The sequence below is a fragment of the Urocitellus parryii genome, chromosome 6 (assembly GCF_045843805.1).
Source record: "Urocitellus parryii isolate mUroPar1 chromosome 6, mUroPar1.hap1, whole genome shotgun sequence".
NCBI lineage: Eukaryota > Metazoa > Chordata > Mammalia > Rodentia > Sciuridae > Urocitellus > Urocitellus parryii.
This window is the reverse complement of record NC_135536.1, coordinates 16,919,503-16,933,040: the sequence shown is the minus strand read 5'-3', so window position 1 is coordinate 16,933,040 and position 13,538 is coordinate 16,919,503. Positions and strand designations below refer to the sequence as shown.

The window sequence follows — 13,538 nt, the reverse complement described above, 5'->3', positions numbered from 1 at the left end:
ACCAATAGGGTCTGTGTGTGATGTGTGTACAGAAGGAGATAGAGGAGGAGGGTGAATGAGGGGAGAGAGGGAGAGGGAAGAGGCAGGAGAGGGGAAGATTGACTGATTGATTTACTTTAAGGATTTGGCTTAGCAACTGTGGAGTTGTGGTAAGACCATACTCTGCAGGGTAGGCCAACAGCAAGGAACTCCAGTGACCATCTGTTTTCTTCAGCTTATTCATGACTACAATTAAAAGATCTAATAAGAACAATTTTAGAGGAGGAAATGTTTATTTGGGGCTCATGGTTTCAAAGGTCACAATCCATAGACGGCTCACTCCGTTGCTTTAAGTCTGAGGTCAGGCAAAACATCATGGTGGAAGGGCAGGTAGGAAGAAAACAGCTCAGGACACAGCCATCAGGAAGCCGAGAAAAATCTCTATTCACCAGGGAAAAAAATATAAATCCCAAAGGTACAACCCCAGTGACCTTGCTCCTCTAGCCACACTCTACCTGTCTATAGTTACCACTTAATCCATATCAGTGGATTAATGCACAGATTAGGTGAAGACTCTCATAACCCAATGATTTCACCTCTGAATGTTCTTGCATTGTCTCACACATTAGTTTTTGAGGACACCCCACATCCAAACACTATCCAAAGACTGAATGCATAATTCTTTCTTGCTTGGAGAGGTTGATTTTTTTCTATTAAAGTCTTCAAGGGATTAGGTAGGCCAACCCTCATATGCAAAGTCTACTGATTTAAATGTTAACCTCATCTAAACAAACACCTTCAACAAACCTCTAGAAAAACGTTTGGCCAAATAGATGTGTACCATGACCTAGCCAAGTTGACATATAAAATTAACTACCACAGCCTCTTTTATTTGAAAACTTAATCATTTGCAAAGATAATCACCATCTCTATAAATCTGTGCCAGAGTGAATATAAAAAGATTTCTAGAAGGTGTGCAACCTGGGCCTATAAGGGGTTTGTGGGGATGGCTATCCCTGAGAAACTACCTTGAACTCACTCAGTCTTACAGCAAATTCTTGAATTATTCTGGAATTGTTAGCAGTTACACCTAGGGAAGAGGCCTGCACGTAGATGGAGTCTCCAGAGCAATTGGAAGGAGGCAGGATGGGACATACACCCCAAAGCTTCCCATTTGAAAGCTTCTGACCATGTTCCCACCCCATCAGATTGTAGCACAAGCAGCAAAGAACCCTTGTGAGTCTACAGATCCAGAAAGTATGCACCGCTACCTGAATAGAGCTCTGAGTGCCCCTCATTGAGGAGCTAACAATACAGAGGTGAATTATGGCATCATTTATATACATAAAAGGGCTTCACTGTCTGCTTGTGTCTAAGAGGGTCTCCAGTTGAATGGCTGAAAGCCTGTTTACCTGAGTAGTAAATTCCCTGCAGCAAAGTAATTGATGCCAAAGTCTATGCTAATGCCCAAAGCACATGGGACCACATATAAAGTCTTCAGCATGAAGTTAACACTACCCACATTGTGTTAAATATATATCACACAATTCAAAAGCATTAATTAGTACAAACTGTTAAGCAGATGCAAAAAGGAATAAACTCTTCAGTGTAAATTTCCAAATCACTTAATTCTATAATGCCCACCCAACAGCAAATGTGAAAACTATAAATAGCCTGTTGAAAAAAAAAAAGGTCACTTTAAATTTCTTGTTCAACAATCCTCCACAATCTGTCAAATTATTTGCATTTTCCTAGATGAATAGCAATTATCAATTCTAAGGACCATCAAGTTTGATTTTATTGAAGAAGGAAGGAGAGGACAGAGGAGGAGGAAAAGAAGGAATAGGAAAAGATGGAGGAGAAGGAAGCATTTTAGAACAATTTCAAATTACCCATGGACTTAAAATAGGCAGGGAAGCTGTTTTCAGAATAATATGATCAAATTCGAATACTTCTATCATACAAAGAAAACCGGCTGTCTTTCAAGTGAGTGAAAAATATTAACTCAAGATAAAAGAAAACTAAAGGGTTCAAAGAACCCACCTACGAAAAAATAAATAAATACATACATAACATAAACTGTAATGTCTTCTTCCTCTTTTTTTCCCTAAGTTTTAGTAAATACACTTCACATAAAATCTTCCATTTTACTCATTCTTAAGTACTACAGGTTCAGTAGTGTTAAGTATGCACTATCAACTCTAGAACATTTTGGTCTTGGAAAACTGAAACTATAAATTCATTAAATACTAATTGTCCAACTCCATTTGAACCCCATCCCTAACAACCTAGAAATATACCAAGTGTCCATGGACAAATAAACAAATGTTTAGCAGGATAATAGGTCTAGAAGGAAATCCCAACATGTTACTGTATGAATAAAACCTTCTACCTCTTGATTCCAGTCTACCATATCACAATGGTTGAACCCCATAATAGTTTAAAATATCACCAGTAGATCTGTGAGAGTGATAAAAGAGAGTTCTTTTTAAGCAGGTCACATATCTAGAAAAAATGGAATCTTCCATAAGGCATAACAATATTACCATAAAATAAAATCCATTTGCAAAATGATTTTATGTGATGAAGCCATTGTGCTAGGATGAAATGCTATAAGGCAATTTACGATCATCTGTGGGAAGAAGAAACAATAAGTGACAGACCTCATTGATTTAAAAAGGTGAGGGGCAAAGCTGGAGGTATAGCTTAGTGGTACGGCACTTGCCTAGCATGTGCAAGGCCCTGGGTTCATTCAGCACAAAAAAAAATTAATTAATCAATCAATTAATTAAACTAAATTTAAAAAACACCTCTTCAGGCAAGCAACACTGACCTAAGGATTTGGATGAAATGCAAATATAAAAGTCACTGTATTTGCATATTAGCCTTACAGAGTTAGAGGTGGAAGGTGTCTCAGTGATCATCTAGCATAATTTCTTTGTTTTCTAGAAATAGCAGCTTCAATCTGGAGCTTCAGTGATTCAACTAAAGTCAGATAAATAAGTAGTGAAGCCAGTATTCAATCCATATCTTAGGACCCAAGTTCAAAACTCACATCACGGTGCTTGTACAGGTGTTATTTATTATTAGATGATCTCCAAAAGAAGAGATATGGAGGAAAGTGATTCCTTTCATCCTCAGTTTCTGTCTGGGGGAATTTATTAGATCCCAACACAGGAAGGTAAAATTCAGAGTTTAAGGATATTATAACACTGTGCAGATAAAAATCATCATTCAAGAAGATTTAAGGAGCTTGAAACTTGCCATGCAAAGCACCTGAGAGAGGAAGCTATGCAGAAAAAGATCCAGAAATCTCCAAGGGATGCTATTTGCCTTTTGAGTTCTATAGTAAGCTACTTATTCGTATTGTGAAACCCTGTAAACCAACAAAAGAATGACCAGGAGAAGAACAGGTAATGGGGACCTAATAGCTGAATTACCATAATTCTCACAGGGCTGGAAGATGTTCAAAGTCTAAACAACTGGAGTAGAGAAGACTCATTGACTCCCAGGGAATCCCATGCCTTAAGAACAAGCTATAGAGCTAGACTTCCCCCAAAGAATCAACCCATCAGACTAAAAGGGAAAACAGAACACACAAGAGTTTTTGTAGATTTTTATTTGTTTGGCTTTGTTTCTGTTTGTAAATTGCCCAGGCCAGCCTTGATCTTGAAAGCCTCCTGTTTTGGCCTCCCGAATAGCTTGGATTACAGGTGTGTACCACAGTGCCTTGCAATTCTAATAGCTTTTTATCAGTAATTGATAGAACAAGTAGACAGAAAACCAGTAAGTACAGAGAAGTCTTTACAACACTGTCAAACAATGTGACCTAATTTATATTTGTAAAACTCACAGCCAATAACTGAAGAAAGCTAACTATTTTAAAGGTATGTCAATTAAGATAAATTGGGTCATTGAAGAAATCTAACTACATATAAAATAGCTAAAATGAAACAGCATATTCTCTGATCACAACACAATTAATGACAAAAAGATATCTGAAAAATCTTCAAATATTTGGAAATTCTCACACTTCTAATTAACACAAAGGTCAAAAAATTATAAAAGAAATTAGAAAGCATTTTAATGGAATAAACATTAAGCATTAAAATAAAACATATAAGGTAAAAGAGATCAGAAGAATTTTTATTAAATGCTTATATTAAAAATTTAAAAGGTTCAACGATTGAAGACCTAAGCTCATCCCTTAAAGAGCTAGAAGAAGAGTGAACTTTATCCAAAAGTAGAATAAGTATAAAGGTATAAGCAGCATTTGATGAAATAGCAAACAAAGAAGCAAAATAAAAAAATCTAAGAAACCAAAAGCTGGTTCCTTAGAAAATAAATAAAATTGATAAAACACAAACTAGACCAATCAAGATAAAAAGAAAGAAAGGACAAATTGGCTATATTAGGAATACATTAAATATTAAAATGACAAAAAATAAACAACTTTGATACAATAAATTAAACAATTTAGATGAAATGGACAAATTCCTTGAAAAGACACAAACTTCCAAAACTGACTTAAAACTGACTTGAGAAACTAGAGTAGCCCTGGTTTTAAGGCTGCTTAGCCTCAATCCACTGTTTTTGACCTGCTTTCTGATCCTGGAGCTGGGTCTATAAACATGGCTCACTTGACCTTTGTCAATACAGGTCACTGGAGGGACACTGCAGGGGAAGGAGCTGATCTTCCTTGCCCTAGTGTGCTTTTTCCTTCTTGCTCCTGTGACTTACAGTGTGGCTGCTAGCAGATACCCAGTGAGCCAGCCCTTCCAGGGAGAGCTGGGACAACCAGAGGCACTTACCCTCCAGGGATTGTCACCAACACTCTGCATGTGTTTCCCAGAAACTTCCATCAGAACCTAAACAGTAGCTTCCTAGTGAGTGTCAACAACACCACAGGAGGCAACCTCTCAGAGTCTCAAACACACCCCAGAAAGCAGTTTCCTGCTTCCAGCCACAGCATGAAGCATCTCAGCAAACTTCTAGGCCATCCCAGGGTCACAGCTAATCGAATGAAATCAAACCTCAACCTTGACCTCTTCCAAATTTGTCCCTTTTTACTCCACCCCAACCAAGGAAGTAACGGTCACTACAGTTGCTATTCCTGCCTTCTTTAGAGCTCTTTTTAATCCTTAGAAGTAAATCCCCAGTTATTAGTTACCATTCTTTATACTGAATCCTTCCTGGTGTGGTTTCTGTCTCCTGACTAGATCCTGACTGATAATGATGAAGTCCAAGATTTAAGAACCTCACAAACTCTTTCAAAAAATAAAGCAAAAAGGAATATTTCCAAACTGTTGGAAGACCAAAGACGTTACAAGAAAATAAAACTAGACCAATATTCCACATGGGTATAGACACAAACACTCTCAGCCAGATACTGGCAAATGGAATTCACCAATCTATAAACAGAAATAAACCCCACTTGGACAGGAGTGAAAAGTTTCTTTAACATTTGGAAATCAAACAATATGATATAACACATTAATAGAATAAAGGAGAAAAATCAACTTTCTCATTAAATGTAGAAAATGCTCTAACATATTCCATGCCTATTCATAATAAAAATCTTAGCAAACTGCAAAGAGAAGGAAATTTTTGCTAGGCAAAGTAGAGCTCTCAAAAAACAAAAAACCTAGAACATCACATTTAGTGGTGAAAGACACTCTTCCTAAGATCAGGAACAAAGCAAGGACACAGATACCCACCCTTCTCAGCACTGTATCTGAAGTCCTAGCTAGTGCCAAGGCAAAGACATCAGAATAGAGCAGGCATACTGCAAAGTAAAAGTAAAGCCATCTGTATTCACAGAAGACATATACGTGGAAAATCCAAGAGTTTATGGAAAATATAAAAACAAAATCTAGAACTATTAGTAAACTTAGCAAGGCAGCAAGAATATATGTAGGTCAATATACAAAAAATTGGCTGTATTTCTAAAGATGAGCAAATAAAGAACTGAAAAGGGAAATAAAAACACATGTTTACAACAGCATCAAAAACAAAATTTTTGAAGATAAATTTAAGACCTGTACACTGGTAACTACTCAAATTGCTGAAGTTACAGAAACCTAAATGCATGAAGAGATATAACTGCTCAGGAATGAAAGGTTGCATATTTTTCAGATATCAGTTTTCCCCAAGTTGACCTATAATTTAAGTGAACTTAATAAGTTCCATCAGGCTCTTTGCAGAAAGAAAAAATAATTTGCAATATACTGATTTTAAAAAATTGCCTCTGGAATATAGAAAAGGCTCTTAAAACTCTTCAAATGAGCAAACTATTTGGGCAGATATTTCATAAAACAAAATATATAAATGGCCAATAAGCCCATGAAAAGACACTCTATATCTTTAGTCATCAGAAAAAAAAATGTACAAACTACTCATCCAAAATTAAGTTCAATCAAAAAGAATGACAGATAACATGAAGCACTGATAAGAATTATGGAATAATGAGAACTCCCAAACGTTAATAGGAATGCAAAATCGCACAATCATTTTAAAAAATAGTTTGGTAGATTCTTACAAAATTAAGCATATTTAATATAAGACCCATTAGGAAAACTACCTTATTCAAAATAGCCTCAAAAAAGATAAAATACTTGGGAATCAATCTAACAAAAGAAGTGAAAGACCTCCACAATGAAAACTACAAAACACTAAAGAAAGAAATTGAAGAAGACCTTAGAAGATGGAAAGATCTCCCATGCTCTTGGATAGGCAAAATTAATATTGTCAAAATGGCCATACTACCAAAACTGTTATATAGATTTAATGCAATTCCTATTAAAATCTCAATGACATTCTTCATAGGCCTAGAAAAAGCAATCATGAAATTCATTCAGAAAAACAAGAGACCCAGAATAGCCAAAGCAATCCTTAGCAAGAAAAATGAAGCAGGAGGCATCACAATATCAGACCTTAAACCATACTTCAGAGCAACAGTAACAAAAACGGCATGGTATTGGCACCAAAATAGACATGTAGACTAATGGTACAAAATAGAAGACACAGAGACAACCCCACATAAATACAGTTATCTCATACTAGACAAAGGTGCCAAAAACATACGTTGGAAAAAAGCCTCTTCAACAAATGGTGCTGGGAAAAAAAATTGGAAAGCCATATGCAGCAAAATGAAATTAAACCCATATCTCTCACCTCGCACAAAACTCAACTCAAAGTGGATCAAGGACCTAGGAATTACACCAGAGTCCCTGTGCCTAATAGAAGAAAAAGTAGGCCCAAATCTTCATCATGTTGGATTAGTCCCCAACTTCCTTAATAAGACTCCTAAAGCACAAGAAAGGCCAAATGTTTTCTCTAATATGCAGATACTGATTCACAATAAGGTGGGGGGAGGGGCACTGGGGAAAATAGCATTACTTTAGATTAGGTAGAGGTACCTTAGATTAGGTATCTTAGTGATGGGAGGGAAGGAGAGGGGATGTGGGGATAAGAAGATAGTAGAGTGAAACAGACATTATCACTGTGTGTATATATGTGACTGCATGACCAATATGATTCTGCAACACATACAGTCAGAAAAATGAGAAATTATATCCCATCTATGTATGATATATCAAAGTGCATAAATGCATTCTACTGTCATGTATAACTAATTAAAACAAATTTAAATTTTTTAAAAAAGAACCAATAAATAGGATGGATTCAAACTAAAAAGCTTCTTCTCAGCAAAAGAAACAATCAATGATGTGAAGGGAGAGGGTACAGAGTGGGAGAATATCTTTATCACATGCACATCAGACAGAGCACTAATCTCCAGGATATATAAAGAACTCAAAAAACTTAATACCAAAGAAACAAACAACCCAATAAATAAATGGGCTATGGTACTGAACAGACACTTCTCAAAGATATACAAGTGATCAACAAATATTAAAAAAAATGTTCAACATCTCTAGTAATTAGAGAAATTTTATCTCATGCCAGTCAGAATGGCAGTTATCAAGAATACAAGGAATAATAAGTGTTGGCAAGGATGTGGGGGAAAAGGTACACTCCTACATTGCTGATGGGACTGCAAATTGGTGTAATCACTTTGGAAAGCAGTATAGATTCCTTAGAAAACTTAGAATGGAACCTTGACTCAGCTAACCCACACCCCTCTATACCCAAAGGACTTAAAAATAAGCATATTACAGTGATGCAGCCACATCAATGTTTATAGCAACTCAATTCACAATAGCTAAACTGTGGAAACAAACTAGATAAAGAAACTGTGGTATATATACATAATGGAATATTACTCAGAATTAAAAGAAAATAAAATTATGGCATTTGCAGGTAAATAGATGGAGTTGGCAAATATCATGCTAAGCAAAGTAAGCCAATCCCAAAAAACCAAAGGCAGAATGTTTTCTCTTCTCTGATTAGTGGATGCTGATCCATAATGGGCGGGGAGGGGATGAGAAGAATGGAGAAACTTTGGATTGGGCAAAGAGGAGTATAGGGAGGGGAGGAGCATGGGGTAGGAAAGACAGCAGAAAGAGATGGGTACATATATGACTGCAAGAATGGTGCAACTCTACTTTGTATAAAACTAGAGAATTGAAATGTTGTGTTCTATTTGTATACAATGAATTGAAATGCATTCTGCTATCATGTATAACTAAGTAGAACAAATATTTTTTAAAAGCATCATAAATAAATTTAAATGGCAGTAATTAATAAGCATCTCTTTATAATAGTACTGAATGTAAATAGTCTGAAAAAATATGAAACCCATCAATTTTACTCTTCAGTATTCACACAGAAGAAATAAAAACATATGTCCACACAAAGACTTTTATGTAAATACTGATGGAATTTTATCTTTATAATGGAAACTGGGAGGAGAAAACAAATGTAGCAATCCATAAGATGGAATACTCTTCAGATGGAGCCAATCACTGAAATGCCATATGGAAAAGTCTCTATATATTGACTGAAAGAAATCAATCACAAGAGTACACAGCACACGATGCCACTTTCAGGTTTTAGAGTAAAGAAATCTAATTAATGGTAACAGAAGTCACATCATGGTTGCTTGAAATTGGGAGTGAGGGGAATGGAGAACTTTCTGAGGTGATGGCAATATTCAACAGCTTGACTGGAGTACCCGTTACATGGGTAGATCCACTTATCAAAACTCATTGAACCATACACTTAAAATGGGACCATTCTATCATACAAAAAGTGTATATATATATATATATATATATATATATATTTGTTAAAAATATTTAGAAATTGGAACTAGAAGTCATTTAGACTTTGTTTTAATTTTAAATTTTTCTCTAATTTGATTTATTCTAGTAATTCTTGTCATCAAAAGTAATACAAAATTTTATTGTGGCTTGGCCTATGTTAGACCATTAAAAATGTTTAAATAGTAGAATCAGTTCAATGAGTAATTCTTTTCTTAGAAAGAATTCCAGAACTTATTTTGCCCTCATAATAACTGATTTGCTTCTAAGAACTATACTAATGCTTAGATATACATCATACTAATGAGAAACATGCTCAGCTATACTTACATATAAATGCACTGGGACTTTAAAAAAAAAAGAAAAAGTGATCTAACCATCCACATCATTAGGAGATGACCCAATTCTGTGAGATAGTAAAAGTCTCCTTTCACACAAGAGGAGATGAATCATTCAAGGCTCTTTTGGTCAGTTCCCAGAGACTCACATGAGAGCAGGTCACAAAAGGCACAGTGAAATGACACATAGGAAAACAAGGACAACTCATTCTCTAGGCCCACTTACAGCACATGCTATCTTGGGTCTTCTCTCTTTTTCCAGCCACCTGGGAAAATGTACACCAAGAGGCAAGAGGGTTATAAGACTACAAGTTAAAATCGGAAGAATTAAAGAATGCGAACAAACCAGTTAATCTGCTAATATTTATTACTGCAGAAATAGATTTAGAGGTAGTTTAATAATGAGGCATTTTTCAAATCATTCCATTAATCATATCCTGCAATTCAGAAGCATCATTTTAAAAAATAAGATATAAAAAAGTACTTGTTAGAGTGTAAGAATAACACGTTGAAGTGGTTTTCAAAGAGCAACACTTCTATATTCTTGGACTTCCTCTTGTGGCATCATCATCTCACCAGGAGGACAACAGCTCACTTAGACACACTATGGCACTCCTAAACACATCTCAGTGATGATCAATTCACAGCCACCTCCATCATCACTTGCAAATAAGATACAGGTTTCAAGGCCTGAACCACCCTAACCACTCCTGAATACAGGACCAATGAACGGTTTGAATTTTAAGAGACATGCCAGCTAATATTAAAGATTCATTTATCTTTCCTTTGGGATTAGTTCTAAGAAAATCTTTCAACAGGATCAAGCAAAAATATATCTTTCTTCTAGTTACTCTTCATTATTGTTAGCCTCCAAAGGCTCATGTACTGGTCCATCAAAATAAGAATTGGCTCTGAACCAAAACTAAAATGAAAGAAAATCTAGACAGGCTTCATGATGTGCTTGAGCTTCTATGATCTTGTGGCTTCTACATGAAAGTTGTCAAATTGTGCAAATTCAAAGGAGTGTGTTCCAATCGCAGCCCAGCCATTCTTTGGATAGTTCACATGGATGTTTGTCCACAGCGGCTTGCCATTCAACATGCCAGAGGACAAAGAACCCTGGAGTGGAGAGAAATGCATCCTTTGAAAACATAGAAATCATCTCTGAAGTTTGTTTCTTAATAAAATAGAGCCCACATACTTAGTGAAGCAAATGTTTTTCTCAATATTAACCACTGCAAAACACAATTCCTAGAATTTAAACAGAAGTTTGAAGTATGAGGAAAAATTTCTGGAATAACTAATAGAAACTACCTATTTAAATAGTTACCAAGACACATGGAATATCTCAGTACTTCCTTGAACTCCACTCAAAGGTAAAAACAGAAATGTAATCCTTTTCATAACATTCTAATAAAGCTTTAGCAAAACTTTTGTTATTTACAATAGTTTCAAATGCAAATGCCATGGCTAACAGGCCACAGTTCTTCAGGTATGACTGTGCTGCAGCCAAAACATCTGTCCCTACCTCATTATGTATTTAAGGTCTTCATTAGGAACCTTTCACCCAACCAGAAGAGTTTTATTGCTTTGTCCCCATGTATAGCATATCACTAAAAGCCATAGGGAACTGGGTACCCTTAAGGTAGAAAAACCATCAGTTAAAGTGATGATAGGGCAGGGTGTGGGGTACAATCAGGTAAGTGCCCATGAGGTGTGATTTACTGGTCACTGACAGAGAAGGGGAAAAAAAAATGTGTTTTCCTCATGATGTTGCCTTTCTACTCAGGTCAGTGCTTGGATATCATGAACAATAAATGATAGGCTTTATTGTCATGATTGTGGCACATTCTGAACCTATATCACAGCATGCCAACCTTAGCCAAACATTTAAAACCAGCTTCTCTCAAAAGGTAATGGGCTGGATATCTAAAGCACTAGGCCCAAAACCAAAATAAATATGTTTTTTGTCTTTTTTCTTTCTTTTTCAGTGCTGAGAATTGAACCCAGGGCCTTGTACAGGTTTATCAGCAGAGCTGGGACTTGAATCCAAGTCATCCAACTCCAAATTCAGAGCCACACTCCTATTACTACACACCTGTGTAGTTATCTTCAGCTCTAAAAGGGCTAACTAAACATCTTATGCCACTTACATGGCAGTGAATACCGAAAAACATTTTAACAGGTGAACAATTTGACAGTATCAATTTTTAAAACTTATTCATCAAAAATATCATAAGCAAAATTCAAATACACATAACAAAAGAGAAGAATACATCTGACCAATAGATAATAGGTTACTATCCAAAATTTATAATAAATTCATACAAATCCATCAAAAAAGATAAAAATAAATGAGTAAAGGATGTAGTCAAGCAGCTTCAGAGAAAAGAAGATACAAATAGTCAATAAACATAATAAGATGTGCAATCTCCCTAATTATTGAAGAAATGCAGATTAGTTTGGAAAAAATGTTTAAAATCATATTATAGTTGCTCCAAACTTGGTATAGTATAACTAGCAATATGGCAATAGCTATGAAAACCTACAATGTAATTATACTTCTAAATATCTGACTAAACAGTACCATATGTGTACCTCAAGAAAGCACATTTAGGATCCCCCCCCATAAAGGTAAAAATTGAGAACAAAGTTATGGTCATCAATTCCTTGGTTCAAGTAAACTGGAAGAATAATTCAATTATTGACTTTAACAATTAGAATTTAAGAAGCAGAAAAAAATTTTAAAAAAAATTTAAAATAGTGGTCTGATAGAGTCAGTTGCTGTAGTCATTTTGTGGTCACACTGACATCATTTTCATCCCAGAGATGAGTGGTTTACTGCTTCCATGACTCTTCAAAACTTAGCATACTTTCTGCCATTGTTTTACAACAGAAAATTCTAGAAAGGTATGAGGTCATTTTACTTACTTAAAATCAGCAATCCTTACCTTAATTATTAATGTGAGTGTATACCACACTTTTGCTGTAACTTCAACACTTCCTGCAGTATATGTTATCCATCCAGCTGTGATGCAAAAAGATTATCTTAATTGATACATTTTTAAAATCTAAATCACAGAATCATATAATGCAGTGGCATCTACATGGCACTAAGGCCAGCCATAATACAGAACTATGACCTTTCATTTCTAGCTCTACAACTGATTTAAAACAAAACATCTGCATTTTGCCATCTGTTCCATAAGCATGTATGAGATCCTGTTATGGGCCCTAAGCTATGTGTTTAAATTGCTCACAACCAAACTAGTGAGACAAACTTAGAAGCCAATGGTTGGATAATGAATTAGCTTCTAATTCAAGTGTACATTCATAATTGATTAGTCTGAATACAGAGGATAAGAGGGAGTAATCCTAGATGACCCTAAGATTCCCAGCTAGTGGAAGTGCTCATCTGGTAATAGCATTCACTTAGAATTAACATGGAGAAAAGAAAGAGTTAATTTTGGGATTTATCACATTTGAATGACTAAGAAAAAGCTAGGATGAGACCTCAAACAGGCAGTTTAAAACACAGAACAGTGGGTACTGAAGATACAAAGTTAAAATCCTAATTCCAGTTCTATCACTAACTATTTTTTGAGACTTCAGAAAAATCAATTCAACTTTCTGGCTCTCTGTTCTAGAAAATCAGTGAGATATCTTTCAGCTCAGGCGTGCTATAATTCAACAGTCTCTACTGCACCTAGTCAGGGTTAAATGATGTGCCCTGCAGGACCAGTGCTCTGAAGAAGAATGAGAAAAGTCACACTGTTTTCAAGTAGTAAGTAAATTAGGAAGTAGGATTTGTTAGTTTTAAGCATATCAATTCCTTTCCTTAATTTCTACAAAGCACAATAGCAACATTTCAAAGTCTTGTTTTTGGGAATGGGATGTCCTCAGCATTCTCTCCCGCCCCTCCCTACCTCACGCCAGTTTACACAAATCCTACCATCACAGCCCAGCTCACTCTATACCCTAAAAACCTTTGCATGCTTAT

The 13,538-nt window shown here is 35.7% G+C and overlaps 1 protein-coding gene across 4 annotated transcripts in view; it reads right to left on the bottom strand.

Moving 5' to 3' along the window:
• Positions 1–9,901: 9,901 nt before the first annotated feature.
• The window catches only part of Galc (galactosylceramidase), a 76,376-nt gene continuing 72,739 nt past the window's right edge, over positions 9,902–13,538 (bottom strand). For all 4 annotated transcript variants that reach the window (XM_077799465.1, XM_026401797.2, XM_077799466.1 and 1 more), the window contains 2 exons: positions 12,490–12,566; positions 9,902–10,657 (listed from right to left, as the gene is read on the bottom strand). In XM_077799465.1, coding sequence (XP_077655591.1) covers positions 10,508–10,657; positions 12,490–12,566 — 227 coding nt within the window. In that variant the 3' untranslated portion in view covers positions 9,902–10,507. The remainder of the gene's footprint in view (positions 10,658–12,489; positions 12,567–13,538) is intronic.